Source organism: Cervus canadensis, chromosome 6, assembly GCF_019320065.1.
Source record: "Cervus canadensis isolate Bull #8, Minnesota chromosome 6, ASM1932006v1, whole genome shotgun sequence".
Classification (NCBI taxonomy): Eukaryota; Metazoa; Chordata; class Mammalia; order Artiodactyla; family Cervidae; genus Cervus; species Cervus canadensis.
Window position 1 is genome coordinate 79,907,630 of NC_057391.1, and position 22,521 is coordinate 79,930,150.

General features: G+C 38.2%; 2 protein-coding genes across 3 annotated transcripts in view; one reads left to right on the forward strand and one right to left on the reverse strand.

The window, feature by feature from the left end:
- Positions 1-7,538, reverse strand: LOC122444319 (la-related protein 7-like). Its single transcript, XM_043473029.1, has 4 exons — positions 7,530-7,538; positions 7,012-7,234; positions 6,789-6,933; positions 1-32 (listed from the first exon to the last, which is right to left on the reverse strand). The coding sequence occupies exons 1-4, from the start codon at positions 7,536-7,538 to the stop codon at positions 20-22; spliced, it is 390 nt and encodes a 129-aa protein (XP_043328964.1). The 3' UTR covers positions 1-19.
- PTGR2 (prostaglandin reductase 2) overlaps positions 4,486-22,521 on the forward strand; it is a 25,376-nt gene continuing 7,340 nt past the window's right edge. Inside the window, exons 1-5 of one of the 2 annotated variants that reach the window (XM_043472520.1) lie at positions 4,486-4,618; positions 8,679-8,763; positions 9,882-10,000; positions 19,294-19,485; positions 22,038-22,208. In XM_043472520.1, coding sequence (XP_043328455.1) covers positions 8,727-8,763; positions 9,882-10,000; positions 19,294-19,485; positions 22,038-22,208 — 519 coding nt within the window. In that variant the 5' untranslated portion in view covers positions 4,486-4,618; positions 8,679-8,726. Of the gene's footprint in view, positions 4,619-4,641; positions 4,661-8,678; positions 8,764-9,881; positions 10,001-19,293; positions 19,486-22,037; positions 22,209-22,521 lie in introns of those variants that run through there. The other variant, XM_043472521.1, reaches the window with a different exon arrangement.

Here is a 22,521-nt window from a genome sequence, read left to right on the forward strand (position 1 = left end):
TGGCGTACACGTGTCTTTTTCAGTTTCGGTTCCTTTGGGGTATAAAGAGAGAAACAAATATTGTATTAGTGCATATATATGGAATCTAGAAGAATGGTACTAATGAATCTATTCATAGAGCAGCAGTGGAGATGCAGACATAGAGAACAGACTTACGGGCAAGATGGGGGGAGAAGAGGGAGAGGATGAGATAAATGGAGAGTAGCATGGATGCATATACAATAACATATGTAAATAGAGAGCCAATGGGAATTTGCTCTATGACTCAAGGAACTCAAACTGGGGCTCTGCAATAATCTAGAGGGGTAGGAATGAGTGGGAGGTGGGAGACTCAAAAGGGAGGGGATATATGTACACCTATGGCTAATTCATGTTGATGTATGACAGAAATCAAACCAATCATCACTCAGTTTAAAATAAATAAATATTATATATATATAAATACTACCAAAAAAATAAATAAATAAGGCAAGAGCAGCGAAGTGCAGAAAACTCACAGGGAATCAAGTGTGCTGCAGTTATTAACACTTGAGCACTCAATAGTATTTATTTAATTAAATTTAATTAAATTCAAATTATGATGACTTCCTTATTTGAAAGCTCAGAAAATATTAACTATGGACAAGTATGTAAAGTAACTATTTTGGAAGATAAAAATAATTCCAAAAAATTCTGTTGGTAATCCTACCTTATGAGAATTTCAAAAATGTTTTCTTTCATTTCTTTGCAATAATAATTATAAAAATGTCTGCTAAACACCCATCCTGAGGTTATCTCTGACTTATCTAAAAATAAACTTTGGTAATTAATTATGACTAATTAATTATGACTAAAACAAAAATTCTATTATATGATCACATTATAAATTTTAAGCTAAAAATTTTTAAGCGAATCAATTTAAATTGATTTGAAATAAATTAACTATTTTAATTAGCTACAATTATTTAATTAGTTTGAACTAACATAAATATAATCTGAACAAACACTGCAAGATAAAGACATAGAACGTTGAATATTTCAAGGACACGAGATTCCCTGGTTGTACTTTACAGTCAATACCTACCTCCTACAATGAACTCCTCTTCCATCTTCTATCAGCATAGATTATAGTTATGTTTTCTTGTATTTTGCACATACATTGAATCTTGCATTTAAAAAAAGAGTGTATAGTGTGTTACAATGAGGAAGGCCACTGTGGAGCTTAGGAGGAGGGATGTTGGAGAGGAGGAAGCTGGTAAAGAGTCTGATTGAAACCCCCCAACTACTTAAATTTTTTGTATCTTACAGTGGGTGTAGATATGGTCTTACTCACAGAAAAAAAGTATTTTATTACCTGCTTAATAAAAGATGTTTTTATATTTCCAGTTTCAGGGCAAGAGGAGAAGAGGGCAACAGAGGATGAGATGGTTGGATGGCATCACTGACTCAATGGACATGAGTTTGCAAAAACTCAGGGTGATGGTAAAGGACAGGAAAGTCTGGCATGCTGCAGTCCATGGGGTCACAAAGAGTCGGACACGACTTAGTGACTTAATATCAAAGAGAGCAAAGAATCAAAGTTCAAAAATAGATTTTTGAAAAAGCTTCTAACATGGAGGAGCAAGAAGAAGAGAGCAGGAGGGAAATAATAACAAGACCAAATAATTCCAATGGGTCAGCATCTTAGCCAAGGAGGAGTTGCCTCATGTGTTCTGTAATATGTGTGGTTTGACAGAAATGAGAGTCCTCTTCCCTCCTGTTAAAGGATAACTATTTTTTAAAAAGTAAAATCATGATTCATATAAATGTAAAATTAGCATGTGTCCAAGATTTATTTAAGTGAAAGTGAAAGAAAGTTGCTCAGTTGTATTTGACTCTTTGCAACCCCATGGAGTGTAGCTCACAAGGCTCCTCTGTTCATGGAATTCTCCAGGGGAGGATACTGGAGTGGGTTGCCATTTGCTTCTCCAGGGGATCATCCTGACCCGGGGATTGAACCTGGGTCTCCTGCATTAAGGCAGATTCTTTAACAACTGAACCACCAGGGAAGACTGTAAGATTTATTTAACTCATTAATTAATGAAGAAAACAATAAGATATTATAACTGATTTAAAAGATAATCCAGAGAGTAGACATATACATATTTCAGCAACACTGAAATTAATTTGCTTAATAGACACAACACTGGTTTTTTAGGTGTGGAGGAGAAAGTTCAGTTGCACTCAAGGAACAACTTGCATTTATATTTCTATGGACAATAATCATTTACACCGTTATCAGTTTTTTTCACAGCTCACAGAGTTGGAAATTAGCTCAAAGACAATGAAAGGTGGAGATATTCTGAATGACTGGGTACCTAGTAAACTTTCACACCAAGTTCCAAGTCTTTCACAATTTTTCTTGATGCTTATAAACCCTGCAACTTATTTTCCAACATAAGACTTCATTGTGTGTTCTTTTTTTTTTTTTTTTTAAAGATTAACCATACAAAGCTAAAATCTCTGGGCTACATGAATAAAATAACTGAGTGGAATAAAAATTCCAGTTCTATATATGGCTTATGTGCCCCAAAAGCCAACGTGATTTTTAAAATATAACTCTCAAAAATAAAATAAAATAAAATATAACTCTCATGTCCTCCTCAAAATAATATATCTGGTATTTAACTTTTTTGTTATAATGAAATATATTATGAATATAACAAGTTTACAGGATAATACAAGAAACATCCAGGGAATTCCCTGGCAGTCCAGTGGTTAGGTCTCCATGTTCTCACTGCAGAGGGCCCGGGTTGGGATCTAAGATTGAGCAAGCCCCACAGTGCAGGCAAAAAGAAAAAATAGGAATGGAAAAAAGAAACATCCCGATACTCTTTACTCAGTTTGAGAAATACAATTATATTTTCCCCTTTTCTGGATGGTGTTTCTCTCCCTCCAGAAGTAATCATTCTCCGTGTGCATTGGGAGTTTACCATTCCCTTGCATGTTTCTATGCTTTTGCAACAGAAATTGTACCCATAAACAACACACAGTATTGTTTTGCATCTTTTAAAACTAAACGGAATCAAACTGTTGTTTCTTTCCTTCCTTTCCCTGCTTTTTCTGTTCAACATTATGTTTCTGAGGTTTTAGATTTGATATTTGCTCCCCTCCATGCCTCTTTTGATGCACACAAAAACCTCAAGCCCTTCCTTAAAATTATTTGGAACTAAAAAATAAAACTAAATAGACTTCCAGGTACTTACCTGGTGGTCCAGTGGTTAAGACTCCAAGCTCCCAATGCATGGGGCACAAGTGCAATCCCTGCTTGGCAAACTAGGTCCCATGTGCCACAACTAAAGATCCCACACACGACAATGAAGATCCTTCACAGCCAAATAAAAATAAATAATATTCTTCTGGTTATGGAGAAATACGAGATTGGCAAATCCACTCCCCACAAAACCAAACTATAAAGTGGGACAAAATTAACATAAACAGCCAGCTCGTGCTCTGGAAAGTCACCAAGGGCATATAACAATCTGAGAAACATTTACACTTGAGGTAAACTGCTGATATTTCAGGTAAGAACAGTGGAATCTGAAGTGTTTTGGCTGGGAGCTACTCCTATCTCCTCCACCACCCCAGCTCAATTTATGGGAGGTTCTGCCAGGATAGGGCAGGCCATTAGTAGTTTTTCTGCTGTGGCTGAAGGGAGACACTTTCTCTGGAGTAGTGATCCTTCCAGCCCTTTCCAGAAGCTTTTCCAAAGAAGTAAAAAGCTCAGAGGTGCAACTACCAAGTGCTCCAGCCTGTTTAATGATTCTTATACCCTTGCTCACCATCCTAGTCATCTTTCAGCTTCTAAGTACTATGATTTATACTGAGCTATTAGCTCTGATGTGAATAAAATATAAATAGCAGTCATTGCACCTATCTAATTCAGAATGGACTCCCTTAGGGTTTGAAGTCCTTGGAGATCCCAGGTCTCCCAGGAACAAGCCTTGCTCGACCTAGTTCAACACAAAACACGGTAATTAATAACTATGAAATTGAGAAACCAGCTCACACTGGGTAATCCATCTTTCAGCAAATTGCGGTTCCTTGGGAAAGAAAAGACAGCCCTGTTGTAAGGGAAAGGGTCCTGGGCCAGCAGTCTGGAGAGACTATCTATAAACTCCAGCACTGCCCCTAACCAGCTGAAAGGTGGATGATCCAATCACAGCAGTTCTCTGTGTCTCAGTTTCCTCAGTCTATAAAAAGAAGGGTAAACTTGTCGGGCCTGTGAACTGGCTGTGATTTTCCAATCCGAGGCTCAGGGAGAAATCCATAAAACAAAATTCCTTCTAGGGCCTGCTGGAAATGAACCCACTGGTCAAGGATGAACGGTTTGTTCTTTGTATCTTGCCAATAGGGGCAGCCACAGGGCACCAATCCCGGTTAATTTATTAATACCCTTCGCCCAGACATGTGACTAGTTTCCAGATGTCCGCACCGTCCCAGCCTAAATTCCAAAAGCCCGCCCCTGGGCAGGGACAGAGGTGAAGAGCCGAGGTCTAGTCGTGCGCCTGCGTACTGCGGCCGGAGGGCAGAGGTCGCCCGGCTAGACCCGTGCAGATTTCCGCAAAGCGCGCGAGACTTCCTCCCGAGCTCGTCAGCGGTGAGTGAGAGGCGCTGGGGGTTGCAGGCCGAGCTGTTAAGGGTGGGGTTCCCGCGTGTGGGTCGGGCCTTCTGGGGGAGGAGGATCAAGGAGAACAGGGGCGGGCCCCTTCCTCACCGGGAGAACGTCCCGGCTTCCTCCCGGGGCTGGCGAGACCCTGGCATCATTGCCTAGGTCACTGGGATAGGGAATGCTTGAGGAGAAGCAGAGCTTTTTTTTTTTTTTTTCCTTTTAAAAGAATTGTTGGTAGTAAGCAACTGGTGTGCTGCAGTCTATGGGGTCGCAGAGTCGGACACGACTGAGCGACTGAACAACAAAAGCCACCTCAAGTTTGGCCAGAGACGTGTCTAAGGTGCCCTTGGGATGTTCATTTAGCAGATATTTAATGGGCACCTGGGCTTCCCTGCTGGCTCAGTCAGTAAAGAAAGCGCCCACAATGCGGGAGACCTGGGTTTGATCCCTGGGTTGGGAAGAGCCTCTGGAGAGGGAGATGGCAACCCACTCCAGTATTCTTGCCTGGACAATGCCCATGGACGGAGAACCTGGTGGGCTGCAGTCCATGGGGTCGCAAAGAGTCGGGATACAACTGAGTGACTAACACTAATGGGCACCTACTATGTGCCAGGCATAGAGGGTGAACATAAATCACTGAACTAAACAGGCATGAGTCCCTTGCCTTTGTGGTGGTAATATTCTGGGAAATCAGTTTGAAATTCTGGGCTGAAGATTTTTTTTTAGTAATTTACATAGGAGTGAGTGGTTGGTGGTGGGAGTCCTAGAGGAAGGTGAGAAAACAAAGATCCAATCAGGAATCCCCACGTACTAGACTTGGGGAAAGGAAGAAGGAAACCAGAAATAGCAAAGGAGAGGAGAGCCGTCATCTCAGAAAGTGGAGGAAATCCCAGAGATTTACACCTTTGGTAATAATACCCTGGGCAATAGTCATTTGTGGTGGAATAATTGAGCTAAATCATGATAGTGAACTTTTTTTTTTTTTTTTTTAAAGGTGTTAGGAAGCTCCTGTTACGGCAGTGGTGTGTGTTGTGTTTGCAGCCTGTTGGGCCGCGGTCTATGGGGTTGCAAAGAGTTGGACAGGACTGAGAGACTAACACACTAGTGACTTCGTTGGGTTTCTCGGGTGGCGCTGGTGGTAAAGAACCCGCCTGCCAATGCATGAGACATAAGAGACTCCGGTTTGATCCCTGGGTCGGGAATCCCAGGGTATGGCAACCCATTCCAGTATTCTTGCCTGGAGAATCCCTTGGGCAGAGGAGTCTAACCGGCTGCAGTCCATAGGGTCGCAAACAGTGGGACAGGACTGAAGCGACTTAGCCCATGCAGTGTCTTCATTATCAGTTGTGTGATCATGGACAAGTTATTCAACCTCTGTGCCTCTTTTTCCTCCTCTATACAATGGGAACAGTAACAGTACTGTCCTCAGAGGGTCGTTGGGTGGCGGGTTAAAGGAGCCAATGGCTATTAAGTCCTTAGTCCTGGCACTTAAGAACATTCAGAAAACAGGCTGAGAGAAGGAACTCTCCCCAAATTCTAGGTGATTAGAAGCAGGACATGTAGTCTGCTCTTCCTAGTTCAGTGCCCTTCCCCTTCTATTAGGCTGCAAGGTAGACATTCAGATAACACTCTCTTTTTAAGGGGTGCTAGAATTTTTTAGTTGATAATTGACCTTGTATTATTTTGGAATATTGTGCTTTACTGTGCTTAGTTGCTCAGTCGTGTCCGACTCTTTGTGACCCCGTGGACTGTAACCCACCAGGCTCCTCTGTCCATGTAGATTCCCCAGGCAAGAATACTGGAGTGGGTTGCCATACCCTTCAATCCTTCCCAACGCCAGGATTGAACCCAGGTCTCTTGCATTGCAGGTGGATTCTTTATGGCCTGAGCCACCAGGGAATATTGCTTACCACCAATTAAGAACCTACTTTATGTCATATCTGGCGAATATGGTTTGCTTGATGTCAGTCAATAAGGACTTCCGTTTTTCTCCTCCCATTTGGGGTGAATTTAACACCACCACCACCCTTCTTTCAGATCTAGAGCTGGTGTATCATATTTTAGATTTTAATTTTGGAACTAAATATCTTTTTGTTTTAAATGTGTTGTTTGTGGAGTGTGTCAGTTGCCAACAATGTAATTTGCACCCGTGACTTACTTTGATAGCACTCGTAATGGAATAACCTCTTCTCCCATCTTACGCCTCTCTTTATGTTTTTTCTTATGCTTTCTTTTTGCTTTCAGTAGGGATCCGTCTTTTATATCTCCAGTATCCTTTTCATCTTCCGTAGAGACTTCTAATTCTAAATTAACAAGAAATAAAGACATGAGTTTAGAAGAAAACCTTCCTTATCTAACCATAAACATAAAGTCAGAAATACCTTTGTTTTCTTTACAAACTTCTGGAGCTTCTTTTTTAACGTTGTCTTTCTGAGACACTTTCTTAGCTTTCGTTCTGGGAGTGAGGCAGTCTGCATCTTCAGAGCCGCTTCTTTTCCTCTTTCCTGCTTTGACTAAAGGTTGTGGACCTACCTCAATAGCTTTTGCAGCCTGTTCTTTTGTTTCAAATTCCACGAAGGCAAATCCCTTTGGGTCCCCAGTAGACTTATAATGTGGTATGCTTATATAAACAACATTGCCACATTTCCCAAATACTCTCTCAATCCTGCTGTGGTTAACATTTTTGGGAAGTAGTTCCTATGATAAATTAGTAATAAATAAAGTGTTAAAAACCTTAAAAAAAAAATGTGTTGTTTGTTGTGCTATTGAGAGGTACTGCATGATTATCCTACATTAGTTAATTGTAGTGTTTGGCACTTGAAAACTTTCTAATTTAATACAGAGGGAAAGACTAGTAGTTTACTTTTCATGCTGATAAGGAGTATTTGGACAAGGCTACCGTGTGCATCATTTGAAGAAATAAAGCATACATTGAAAGTAATTAGAGAAAAGGGTGACAGATATGAAACCTCATTTGAAAAGACTCCTTTGGTTGAAAATTTAGCTATCATGGTGTTGTTAAACACCACTTAAGGTCAGTTTTCTTTGGATCCGGTGTCAGTTTGGAAAACTTTGTTTTTTAACCCCTGCGTAATTTATACACAAGGTGATTCAACAGAAGATTTTCTTTTAAAAATATATTTAGCCCTGTAAGACATTATAGAGTTCCTGCTGTGATAAAACAGAGTGCATACAACACCACCTTAGAAAAGTGCTTAAACCCTTTAAGACTCATTTTCCTCATATATAAATTGGGGATAATAATAAAAACACCTAATAGAATCGTTAAATATATTAAATACTATATGAATATGTATGTGCATGTATATATGTATATTTCATAGCATAACAGTCCTTGGTACACAGAGTAACAGTAACAGTCTGTTTTCATTTTTAGTGATGGATAAAGTAAGAAGGTCCAAGGCAGATAGTGCCAGCACTGGAACTTTGTTTTACTTCTTTCATTAGCTCAAATTGTAAACCCAGAATAAATTGATCTTTTTTCATTTACTTAGCCATCCTGCATTACATAACTTCCTAGAAGGTGAGGATTTTAAAATGCTTTTGATATGTTACTTTTATAATCAGCAAATCTATTAAGAAATTTCCATTTTGATAAATAAAAGAGTTTTTGAAAATGTGGCTACATCGCAGTTAAGCAGTAGATTAACTGGCTAACTCTAGAGGAATATATCATATTGTTTTCTTTTAATCAAGCCACAGTAGGAGCCTTAATCATGATGACATGAAGATGAGTGTGTTTGAACTATGAGGCTAAAACATTTTATTCTACTCAATCTTCAGTAAATTTGTTCCTGTTAGCCAAATATTGTAATTAGATTTAGTCTTTTTCACATACTTGCTTTAGGAGGCAAACTCTGACAGGAAACTATAATCTTTTTTTTTTTTTGCAACTATAATCTTTTTTGGATCCTAAATATGATTTTTCCTTTCCTCGTTCAGAAACACAAGTGTACTTTTTTTTTTAGCTTTTAAATTGTTGAATATATCATTACTTTCTTGTGATTTAAAATGTTTCTGTTTATAGGAGTTATTTTATACAGAAGTCTTGTGAGACCGCTGTGCAAACAAGGTGATGATTGTACAAAGAGTGGTATTGAATTCCAGACCTGGTATGTATTTGTCTGTGATGTCTGTGATGTATTTGTCTGAACAGCTGTGGTCTTTAATAATTATTAATGCAAATGGAGTAGCAAAAAGTAGTAATATATGTCAATGTGGTAAATGAAGGAAGGAAGATATTAACACTAGTTGAGATCTTAGAGGAAATTCTTTAAACAATATTATCATTTTTAAAATAATTATCAAGGCCACTTGTTGAAGAAATAAGGTATTTTAAAGTTATTACAATATTTAGAAGATTGTATTACAAATATATTTGGCTTTTGTTTTTTGTTTATAATGTGTAATATTGATTCTTAAGATGTGCTTTTCTGTTTTATGTGAAAGTCACTGACCTTTTGCATTAGTCAGATACCCGACATCTAACCTGAACCACAGAAGCTTAGGTGTGGAAGTAACCTGAGAGGTTTGGGCCTATGGTCCCTTGGTTTTGGTGTTTACCTAGCATGTGACCTGGGGAAGACACTTATCTTTTCTCAGTTTTAGAGAGCAATTCGATTAAAATGTCTGCATTAAAAAAATAAATAAAATAAAATGTCTGCATTCCATTTTTGCTTTAGAAATTTGATGATTCAATGAACAGGAAGTTTTTCATGTTGATGTTTGATAGAAACCAAAACAATGCTATAAAGCAATTATCCTTAAATTAAAAATAAATAAATTTGAAAAAATGAATAGGAAGTTTTGATTATATTCATTTAAGTTTCTGTTGTCATCTTAAAATGAGGAAGGATAGTTTACCGGTTTACTTTGGCTAATGCGGTGTTTCTGCTACCTTGTAAATTTTAATTTTCCTAGTTAAAAAAAAAAACTGGCTGTGCTTTTTTGCTTTTTGAAATCCTTTTATAATTTTGTAACAGATGAGGTGATTTACCTTAAAAAAGATTTTGACATTGATAGCAACATGCCAAAGGAACTTCTTGGAGAAAGCCAAGAGCAGTTGAAACTGAAGAATTTATGCTGAGCTACAGAGAAATTTCAAAGCAATAGATTTATTCACGTGTGTATTTAGGGAGTGCTGTAAGTCCTAGAGTGACCATGTAAAGAATAATAAATAACTCTATGGGAAAATGCCTTTTTGATTTTATATCTTTGTCTAATATTTTAGGAAAAAATGGTCTTCCAGTGGCAGAAAATTTCCGAGTAGAAGAAGTAAACTTACCAGATTGTGTCAATGAAGGACAAGTACAAGTCAGAACTCTTTATCTTTCTGTGGATCCTTACATGGTAAGAATCAGGGTTTTGTGATCTTGTGAAAATAATTTTATATCCATATTTTTTCATGTTGCATCTGAAGTTTATTTTATTTTTAAAACTTATTTATTATTTTTGTTTTAAAAATATTTATTTATTTATCTTGACTGAGCTGGATCTTAGCTGCAGCATGCAGTATCTAATTCCCTGACCAGGGATCAAACCCAGGTTCCCTGCATTGGGACTGCAGAGTCTTAGTCACTGGACCACCAAGGAGGTCCTACATCTGAATTTTATTGTATAATCCTCATGATTAATAAATATTTGAGCAATATATCTTGATACCTGTAAATTACAAATTACCTTTGTGTTTATTCACTGGTGTTATTAAGGAATGTTACAGAAGGAATGTTTTCATAATAGTAGTGCATGTGATTAGTCAGTGTCTTTCAAAAGTCCAGATCACTTCCTAGTACTAAGTAAAACTTGAGATAGTAAATTAAGATGGGAAATCCTCTCAGACTCTGTACAAACTCTTTATTCTAGTAGGTGTCTTTTGAAAGGAACAAACTCACTGATGCTACTTCCAGATAAAGGAGGTTTATTGAAAAGAAGTTATATGTTGCCAAGGTCTACAGCTGAGAAGCCATCAGGCACATGAACTTCAGTTCAGTTCAGTCGCTCAGTCGTGTCCGACTCTGCGACCCCATGAATCGCAGCACGCCAGGCTTCCCTGCCCATCACCAACTCCCGGAATTTACCCAAACTTATGTCCGTCGAGTCAGTGATGCCATCCAGCCATCTCATCCTCTGTCGTCCCCTTCTCCTCCTGCCCCCAATCCCTCCCAGCATCAGGGTCTTTTCCAATGAGTCAACTCTTCACATGAGGTGGTCAAAGTATTGGAGTTTCAGCTTCAGCATCAGTCCTTCCAGTGAACACCCAGGGCCACCCAAGACAGACGGGTCATGGTGGAGAGGTCTGACAGGATGTGGTCCACTGGAGAAGGGAATGGCAAACCACTTCAGTATGCTTGCCTTGAGAACCCCATGAACAGTATGAAAAGGCAAAATGATAGGATACTGAAAGAGGAACTCCCCAGGTCGGTGGGTGCCCAATATGCTACTGGAGATCAGTGGAGAAATAACTCCAGAAAGAATGAAGGGATGGAGCTAAAGCAAAAACAATACCCAGTTGTGGATGTGACTGGTGATAGAAGCAAGCTCCGATGCTGTAAAGAGCAATATTGCATAGGAACCTGGAATGTTAGGTCCATGAATCAAAGCAAATTGGAAGTGGTCAAACAGGAGAGGACAAGAGTGAACGTCAACATTCTAGGTTATCAGTGAACTAAAATGGACTGGAATGGGTGAACTTAACTCAGATGACCATTCTATCTACTACTGTGGGCAGGAATCCCTTAGAAGAAATGGAGTAGCCATCATGGTCAACAAAAGAGTCTGAAATGCAGTACTTGGATGCACATGAACTTAGGCTTTATAAACATGGATGGTTTTACTTCTTGCTTTCCTAGTGGATCCTTTTTGTTTCATTTTCTTGCCTATTACCCTGACTTAGAACCTCGAATATAGTGTTATAAGTGGCAAGAGTGGACATCCTTGCTTGATCCTGATCTTAAGGGGGAAACATTCAGTCTTTCACCAGTAAGCTTGTTGTTAGCTATGGGATTTTTCTAGATGCCCTTTATCTAGGCTGAGGAGATTTCCTTCTATTCCTGGTTTTTTTAATTGTTTTTATCATCAAGGGACATTGGATAATTTTTATGGTGGTAACATGCATGTAAATATAAAGGATGCTATTCTAACTATTTTTAAGTGTATATTTAAGGGCATTCACAGTATTGTACAGCCATTGGCACTTTCTGTTTCCAGGACTTTGTCATCATCTTAAACAGAAACTCTATGCTCATTAAACAATAAAATCCCAATTAACTCCTCCCCCAAAAGGGGGATTTGGATTTTGTCATATGCTTTTTCTGCTTCTATTGAAATGATTGTGTGGTTTTTGTCTTTTAATTCATTGATATGGTTTATTATATTAACTTTCAGATGTTAAACCAATCCTGCATTCTTGGGGAAAAAAAATCCCACTCGGTCCTGCTGTGTAGTTCCTTTCCTTTGATATGTTGCTAGATTTATTTCACTATTGTTTTGTTGAGGCTTTTTGCATCCATAAGCTCATAAGACCATATTCATTGTTTTCTTTTGTGTTTGCCTGGTTTTGGTAATATGGCCTCATAAAATGAGTTGGAAAGTGTTCCCTCTTCTGTTTTCGGAAGAGTTTGTGAAGACTAGGTATTAATTTTTCTTTAAAAGATTGGTAGAATTTCCAATGAAAGCATCTGGCCTGGGCTTTTCTTTTTGGAAAGTTTGAAAGTTACTAATTCAGTGTCTTTATTTGTTGTAGGTTGGTAGTATTTTCTGTCTTGTTGAGTCAGCTTTAGTAGTTTGTGTCTTTCTGAGAATTTGTCCGTTTCATCTAAGTTGTGTAATTTATTGGCATATAGTTTTTCTTAGGATTGCCTTATCCTTCCTTATTTCTGAAAGGTAAGTGGTAGTAATGTCCTTTCTTTCATTTCCTGATTTTAACAATTGAAGTCTTGTTTATTTTTTTCTTTGTCAAGTCTAGCTAAAGCTTTGTCAATTTTGTTAGTCTTTTCAAAGGACCAACTTGTGGTTTTGTAGTTTTCTGGTTTTTTATTGCCTGTTTCATTAATTTCTGCTCTTCTTTGTCCTAGTTTTGTGGTACAAAGTAGTGCCTGTGAGTGTTTATTAAAATAAAAAGAGAATATAATTGCTTATTCTTTAAACTGTGTTAGATCAGTTGACTGAATTGGGGGAAAAGATTACATCCTTAGCTCAATTCCTGCATCACAATAAATTCCAACAGATAATGAAAAGTGAAAGGAATAAAAGAAACCATGAAGAATTTTAGGAAAAATATGGCTGAACAATTGAATAATGTTGGAAAATGAGAGACTTCCTAAAATGACAGCAAATCCAGATAATATGAAAGAACATGATTGATAAATGTGACTTAAAAAAATACTGTATTTAAACACAATAAAACAGTACATACAAAATCAAAAGTTAAATGGCAAACTTGCAGTAAAAATAAGAACAACAAAAAGATAATAATGTCTGCTATGTAGAAAGCTCCTTCCTATACATTGATTTGTGAAAAGTAGAAGTTGGGCAAAGAACATTACAGTTTCTGTGCATATGTTTGCCTCCACATTTTGGCTTCTAGAGTGCCCTTGTAGAAGATGAATAGAACCCTGGCTTATCTCTTCTCAGGCTGCACTTACAGTGGGGACCCAACTGGCAGCATCACCTTCTGCCAGAACAGTTGGAGCCTCCGGAAGGTTCCTCGTCCTTTGGATCCATGACTGTAGCTCAGGCTTTATCTTCCAGTTTTAGACCTGTCACACTTGCTTATGCTTACAGTGGACTGCATCTTGATGACTTCATTCAGAATTCTTCCCAGGGGCAGCAAGAAGTTTTTCTTTATGGGATAGGGAAATGAGGTGATTATTGGTCTAGCACATTCTAAATAGACAAATTTTCAAGTTGAGACAGAGGAGTGAAATAGGTCACTCATTTCCCACGGACCTGAAGATGTGCCCTCTTTCAGCCAAGGCAAGCTCAGGCACGCTATGGGCCTTGTCACTCTAGACGGTGCAGAGTACATCACTTAAGGAGAATAATTATCACAAATTCATAAGGAAAATGACAGTGCAGTATCTAGTATTCAGAGTCAATTCCTGATGATGACTGGTTCAGATTTATTAAGACTTTTTTATACTTCAGTGTACAAACACCTAGCTCAGAGCATTTAAGTATTACACATGCCCTAGTGAACACAGTGTAAAGAATATCACTTAAGCCCAGGATAATAAATACAAAATAAATTAAGAGAATAAAATAAAATTTACCAAAATAAAGCCCGGGTTCCAAGTTAGAAGTGTTTGGGTTTTTTGTCTTTTTATTTTTTTTAGAAGTATTTTAAAAATCAAACAGAGCAGATAGAAGTACAGTTGATTGTTGAACAACACAGATTTGAGCTGCAGGGGTCTACTCATGTGGGGATTTTTTTTTCACTAAATATGTACTGTAGTACTACACAATGTGAATCAAGGATGCAGAACCACAGCTAGAGAGGGCTGACTATAAGTTATAAATGGATTTACATGGATTTTTGACCTAGGGTGTCCTTAACCTCTTGTGTTGTTCAAGAGTCAGCTGTAGTTGAAAAACAAAAAGGAAGTGTTCTTCACAGAGTGTTTTGAGTTGGAACAAACTTCCCATTCAGCAGAATTCCCTTTGAGACTCTTACAGTGAGAAAAATTTATGACCCAAAGATTTTAGGGGTGGGGAAATGATGAAACAACAAGGATTATGACATGAATTAATGATTTTTACTTCTAAACACCCCAACCTCAAAACAGCAAGCAAACAAACAAACAAAACCTCTTTTTCCTCCAGAGAAGTAAATAGCTCCTCCATCTACTCATTTCATGCTAGAAAGCACTGAATCCTTCTTTAGAAGTTTGTCTTTTCATTCTCCGCGTCTGTCTCTCAATCTTCAGGTCCTGTTCAGTTCAGTTCAGTTCAGTCGCTCAGTTGTGTCCGACTCTTTGTGACCCCATGGACTGCAACTCTCCAGGCTTCCCTGTCCATCACTAACTCCCAGAGCTTGCTCAAATTCTTGTCAATCTAGTTGGTGAAGCCATCCAACCATCTCATTCTCTGTCGTCCCCTTCTCAGGTCCTGTGGGTCCCCCCTAATAAATCCTTCTCAGTTCAGTCCACTTCTCAGTAAACTCGAAAGATATCTACCTAGTCTAAATCACCATTGTTTCTCTCCTGTTGGGGCATCCTTGCATAGGCTCTTTGACCTCTTACACCATCTTTCACACTGCAGCCAGAGTAATGTTTTTGTAATAATGTTTTGTAATAGCAACTATTGATGTCAGCTAGCTTAAAATGGTTTAACACTTCCATTAGTGGATAAGTTACTTAACTTATATGATAATGGTTTATAAGATTTATAAGATTATAAGTTACTTAACTTATAAGATAATGGTTTAAGTAATGGTTTTAGTAATGGATAAAGATTAACTTTCTGGACATAGTCTAAGACTGTGGCCCCTGTTTGCCTGCCCAGCCTCTCTGTACCCTTTGACTCTCACCTCGCTGGACTTCATTCTTGTGTAACACACCAGTGCGCCTTTTGGCTTAGACCTTGTATTAATCATGTCTTTCTGTATTTTATGATTTATCATAAAATCATTTTCTGTATTTTATGATGCTTTGACCTCTTAGGGGCCTTGCTAATCCTGGAGAGACTGCCCCTCTCAGTGCTAGCTGATTTTTAGAGATAATAAACAATTTTCGTGGGACACACCTTTTATATGTAAACCAATCAACTTAAAACCCATATTTCCAGCCACCTCCTTCATCTAACTCTCACACCTCGCCCTAAATCACCTAAGGGCTAGGTGCCAGACAACTAGGAACACACCTATGAGCCAGAGCCCGCTGAAGTTATTCAGTCTGTCCAGTTCTAGTGTACTCAGCTTGCCTGCCCTGCCGTACCTGCTCTTCCTGGAAGCCGCAGTAAAGAGTGACCATGCTGTCCTCTTCCTGCTTTCGCCTCCAGACTCTGGTGCTTTCCCGTGTGACCCTGTGTGATAGGATATGCCTTTTCTCTAGGGTGTTATAATAAATTCTTCTTTCAAGGCAATGGTATCTATGTCTCTCATATTACAATAACTGATTAAAACAACATTCTGGGAACTTCCCTGGTGGCTCTGCCTGCCAGTGCAGGGGACATAGGTTTGATCCCTGGTCCAGGAAGATCCCGCATGCCTCAGGGCAACTAAGCCCATGTGCCACAACTACTGGCTCTAGAGCTTGAGCTCTGCAGGAAGAGAAGCCACGGAAACTGGAGAAAGCCAGCATGCGGCAATGAAGACCCAACACGGACGTAAATAGATAAATAATAATTTAAAAAAACCAAAATTATGGGTACACATTAAAACAAGTCTCCATATCTAAAAACTTCCTTTCGCTTTTTCTGACCAACCCCTCTTATTCCCTAGAAGCCTGCTTTATACTTTAAAGAGATTTACTTTGGCAAATCACCCTTAACCCTCAGACTATTCCTCTCTATTAGATTTTCTCAAAAATACCTTGACCTTCAGCATGTATCCCAGTTTTAATTAATAATTATTTATTTAGTTATCAGATGTTATTATCTTCCCTAATAAAAACTTATTAAGACAGAGGTCTTATTTATCCCTGTATCTCCAGTGACTAGCATAAGTGCTTATTAAATATGAATTAAAAGAAGGAAGAAAATTACTTTGGTTGCTTTCACTAGACACTGTTCTTAAAAAAAAAAAAAGAGACATAAGTGGGGCTTCCCTGGTGGTCCAGTGGCTAAGACTCTGAGGCTTTCTGCAGGGAGCCTGGGTTCAGTCCCTGGTCAGGGAACTGGATCCCACATGCCACAACTAAGACCTGGTACTGCCAAATAAATATTTTTTAAAAATTTAAAAAGTATTCTTTAAAAAAAGAGACATAAATATCTTTAAAGGGAAAAAAGGAATCTGTTGAGCATTAAGTTATTGAAATTTTATATCATTCCAAATTTATGACTGATTTTAATCACTATGTATGTACTATATTTTACATGGTTATATTTAATATGTGTATACTATTTTGATTTCATATTTGTGATTTTATATTCATATCCTCATATGAGAAATTAGTCCAAATATTATTTAGCTGGTTGTATGACATTTTATCTTGACATCATTCACTCACCTCTGGGGAATTACCCCTTCCCACTTTTTCGATTAGCCTTAAGAATCAGGTACTTGGTGTGGCCAGTATCCAATGGCTGCTGTCCTTGCTTTGAAGAGTATATGGGGACTTTCCTGGTAGTCTAGTGGTTGAGAGTCTGCTGCCAATGCAGGTGACTTTCATCCCTGGTCTGGGAAGATTCCGCATACTTGGGGTAACTAAAGCCCATGAGCCACAACTACTGAGCCCACATGTCCTAGAACCCATGCTCCACAACAGGAGACGCCACCACAATGAGAAGCCCATACACTGCAACTAAAGAGTAGCCCCTACTCTCTGCAACTGGAGAAAGCACCTGTGCAGCAGTGAAGACCCAGCATAGCCAAAAATAAGTAAATAGTTTCTTTTTAAATCTTAAAAAAATTAAAAGGATATATGGGAAGGGCACATAAGCAGAAGTGTAGTATATTCCCGCCGGAGCTGTGGCATCAATATGCCATGCCTGGTGAACTGAATCAGACCATGTAGGGCCCCTTGTTGGAGCAGCCTTCCACCTCTTTCATCTCCTGGACCACACTGTAGGCTTGTACATCTTGGCCTTAGTAAGAGAGGCAAGAATGAGCCACAGAGAGGAAGAAAGCCTTGATTGCCTCCCAGAGAAGTCTTTAGCCCTAGTTCTATGGAAGGGTGTGGTACTGTGGTGACACTTTGTCTTTGAATAAAGAGAACATCCATCTGAAGTTAGGGGGAATGATGTAGTAGTTGGTCTGAAGTTTGATGAACAGCTGTATAAAAATTGTTTCATTTCTCTTTTGGGTTATTTCCATTGTGGAAGCAGTATTGCTCAACTGAAGAAATGGTAGTATTATGGTCTATATGTTGCAAGTCTGTTTTCTATGAAAAATGGATGTTTTATAATATTATCAGCAACATGTCAGTGTACCTAATTTGCTACAACCCATTGAAACCAGTGACACAGAATCTTGTATTATGCTAGCATATAGAACATAAATTTCTTTAATTATTTAAGAGGGGCTTCCCAGGTGGTGCTAGTGGTAAAGAACTCGCCTACCAATGCAGGAGACATAAAAGACATGGGTTCGATCCCTGGGTCAGGAAGATCCCTTTGAGTAGGCAAGGCCAACCCACTCCAGTATTCTTCTTTTTTTTTTTTCCACTCCAGTATTCTTGACTGGAGAATCCCCATGGACAGAGGAGCCTGGCAGGATATAGTCCATGGGGTCACAAAGAGTTGGACACTACTGAGCAACTAACACACACACACATACACAATCCACATGTCATACAGTTCACACATTTAAAATGTATAATTCAGTAGTTTTTAGTTCATTCACAAAGTTGTCTGTTCACCACAATCTAATTTTAGAATGTAAATTCTTTTTTTTTTTAAGGGCATAGAATTTACATAGAAGCTACACATATCCTCCCAAATACTTAAAAAAATCATTTATTTATTTATTCAGTTTGGGCTGTGCTGGCTCTTCGTTGCTGCACAAAGGCTTTCTCTGGTTGCAGGGTTAGAGCGGGGTTGTGGTGTGGGGTGGCAGGGTGTTGGTCTACTGTCTGTTGCAGTGCACAGGCTTCTCATTGCGGTGGCTTCTCGTGTAGTGGAGCATGCACTCTAGGGTGCTGAAGGCTTCAGCAGCTGTGGTAAGTGGGCTCAATAGTTGCTGTTCCTGGGTGCTAGAGCACAGGCTCAATAATTGTGGCACACAGGCTTAGTTGCTGCATGGCATGTGGAATCTTCCTGGACCAAGGATCGAACCCTTGTCTCTTACATTGGCAGGCAGATTCTTTACCACTGAGCCACCAGAAAAGCTCCTTAAATTCTTTTTTACTTTATTTTTAAAATTTTATTTTATTTTTAATTGGAAGATAATTACTTTGCAATATTGTGATGACTTCTGCCATACATCAACATGAATCAGCCATAGGTCCCCTCCTTCTTAAACCTCCTTCCTGCCTCCCTCCTCATCCCATCCCTCCAGGTTATCACATAGCACTGGCTTTGGGTTCCCTGCGTCTTACAGAAAATCCCCATTAGCTGTCTATTTTACATATCATGATATGTATGTTTCAGTACTACTCTCAAGTCATTCCACCGTCTCCCTCCCACGCTGTGACTGTACGTCTGTTCTTTACATCTGTGTCTCCTTTGCTGCCCCCTAAATAGGATCATCAGTACCATCTTTCTAGATTCCATATATATATGCATTAATATATGAAATTTGTCTTTCTTATTTATTTCATTCTATATAATGGGCTCTAGGTTCATTAAATTCTTTTAAAATTTCACTTCTTGTTTTTTTAAGGATAAAAAATAACTGAAAGGAAGAGAGAAATTAAGATAAGTTTTGTTTGGCTAACACTGTACTTAATATTACTGAATTATATACTTCCTTTTAATCACTGGGTAAATAAGTAAACTGGTTCAGTATTATCAGACAGAAGTATCCCAATCTATGTTTCTTTTTTTAGCGTTGTAGAATGAATGAAGACACTGGCAGTGACTATATAACACCTTGGCAGCTGTCTCAGGTGGTTGATGGTGGAGGTGTTGGGATTATAGAAGAAAGCAAACACCCAAATTTTACAAAAGGCGATTTTGTGACTTCCTTCTATTGGCCCTGGCAAACCAAGGTTATTCTGGATGGAAATATCCTTGAAAAGGTGATGTACAATATAAAGTATCTGATTTTTCTCTCTTTTTATTCCTTCTTTGTGCATTTGGTGTTCGGTTTTGTTTGCTGTCAGGGAAAAAATAAAAGCATATGTTTTCTTTTTAGATAGCTGTCAGAATGTGAAAATCCTTTATTCCTCTTCCACTGTTGGCTGTAACTATATATGACAGTTCTTAGATTACCAATGAATGATGTTGTTTTCCATATTTAATTCTCAAATTTTACATGTATAAAATAAAACCTGAGCTATAAGCATCAAAAAATGCTTTATACTAAGAACCAGAATGCCCTTTATAGTTAAATGCTTGAAAAGTTTCCTAAGAAAGCTGCAATGTTTTGTCCACCTGATGCAAAGAGCTGACTCATTGGAAAATACCCTGATGCTGCGAAAGATTGAGGGCAGAAGGAGAAGGGGCCGACAGAGGATGAGATGGTTGCGTGGCATCTTTGACACAATGGACATGAGTCTGAGCAAACTCCAGAGATAGTGAAGGACAGGAAAGCCTGTAGTGCTGCAGTCCATGAGGCTGCAGAGTTGGACACATCTAAGTGACTGAACAGCAACAACAAGCAATTACCACTTGACTCAAGAAATCCATTTGGTTTGTGCTTGAAATTCCATCCTGTGGCAGAAGTCTTGAGTTCGGTTTGTACTGTTTGGTTGAGTCATGTGAAATTACCAGTATTTGTCTGTTTTGACCTACAAAAACTGGCAGCTTCATGTAACCCAGCCTAATAATTGTCATCAAGGAAGTTACAGTATGTCTCTAACCTCAGTTTCCTCATGTGCAAAATGAAAACAATAGCTATCTCACCAGTGAATGTGAGAATTTAATTAAATTAGAGTTAATTTAAATTAAATTTAGTCATAATAAATGTGATTAAGGCTTTGTAAAAAACTTTATACAATTTTAGTATTTTTTGTGATTACAAATTCTTATAGTTAGTTAAAAGTGGCTGTTAAGATACAAGTGGTATGGGAGACATTACACAATCATTTATCAATGGTACTAATAAACGACGTTTAACTAGAAATTTCTTAGTAGGAAGTGAAAAAGGAACATTAGGCAATTTCTAGCTTTCCCTGTCATAGTGATATAGTGGGAAATTGAGAAGTTGGGGAGAGCTTAAAAATGTTTGGGGAGTAGGTATTAGAAATGAGGAAGAAGAATTCAGAAAGGACAGAAAAATGATATTTACTAAACACAACTTATCTCACAATTTTTTTTTACTGGCTTTACTAATAAATAACTTACCTACAGGATATATTTCTGTGTTTGGAGAAGGAAATGGCAACCCACTTCAGTATTCTTGCCTGGAAAATCCTGTGGACAGAGGAGCCTGGCAAGCTACAGTCCATGGCGTCCCAAGAGTCGGACACGACTTAGCAACTAAACCACCAAACCACCAAATTTCTGTATAGTGTACTGTAGACCTTTCTGTGTATTGTAGACTTTAATATTGCCATTACCTTTATCTACACATCAGACTTGACTGATAGCCATTTAAAACTGATTACAAACTGCCATTTTTTTTCTTTGTGGCAGTTTAATTGCAAATCAAGGTGGTGAATCTTGATTACTTTTGGTGGTTTGTTACATTTTTAATCTCTAAAATTATTATAAAACTTTTATGGTAGAGAGTCTTTCTATATAATTTTTTTTTTCATTTTCCCGTAATGTTAACAGGTAAGAAAAGAGAAAATGTAAGAGATGTACAATTAACTATTGATTGGGCCTGGTAAACATATAAGTGTAAAATGTTGAAAAGCTGAGAGACCTTATTTTATTATTCTGTAATTAACCGAGAAGAAATTGTATCATACCTTCCTTTATTTTCATGAAACATTTGAAGTATCAGTAACGAGAACTGTTAAAGAGTTTGAGCTGACTTTTATATAGAGAAGTGTTTACTCTGAAATTGCTCAGAGATTTTTAAACCTTCCAATTTTGTGTAGTTTTTCCTGTTAAGTGTTTCTTCTCTTTTGGTATATTTGAGACACTGGCAAGAAAGACTGAAAATTGGTTTATTGTTCATGTTGGGTTGTTTATTAGTCCGCTTGAACTGCTTGAACTGTTGTTACAAAATACAATGGACTGAAATTTATTATTACAGCAGAAATTTATTTTATTACAGAGTTGGAGGCTAGAGGTCTGAGGTCAAGATGCTGGAAAATTTGGTCTCTGGTGAAGCCTCTCTTCCTGGCTTTCAGATGGCCCTGTTCTCCCTGTATCCTCACACAGCATCCAGCCTTTCTTCTGTGTAACTGCCGAGAAACAGATCTCTGGTGGCCCTTCCTCTTCTAAGGCCCTAAGTCCTATCAGATTAGGGCCCCTCCCTGATGCCCTCATTTAACCTTAATTACCTCCTTAAAGACCCTATCTCCAAATACAGTCACACGGAAAGAGTCTTTTAACATAGGTCTTTTAACATAGGAATTTGGGGAATTCATATTCATGAAGTCATAGGTTGTCTCTACTTTGTTGACCTAAGACAGAAATTCCTAATATTATTTTTTTAAAGGTATATATTTTATTTTAGGTAGACCCACAGCTTGTGAATGGACACCTTTCATACTTTCTTGGAGCTATAGGGATGCCTGGTTTGACTTCCTTGATTGGGGTACAGGAAAAAGGTCATATAACTGCTGGATCTAATCAGACAATGGTTGTTAGTGGGGCTGCTGGTGCTTGTGGATCCTTGGCTGGGCAGGTAAGCTTTTGGAGGATTATCTCATTTTCTAAAATACTGGTTATAACTGAATCTCTGGATTTGTGTATATAGTTTAAAATATATAGTTGAACAAATTTGTAATGTTATTTTACATATATTTGGTAGAAATGATATTATTGCATGCTTAGACTCTCTTCCTAATAATGTGAAAAATGTTGTAGATTTTTTATATTTTATTCTCTTTTAACCAAAAATGACATGGTAAATGCTGGAACATTGCTCTAGTCTATATGAAGGAGAAGAATCACAGAGTACCTGTCTGGAATTCCATGAATTGAAAAAATAAATTTAT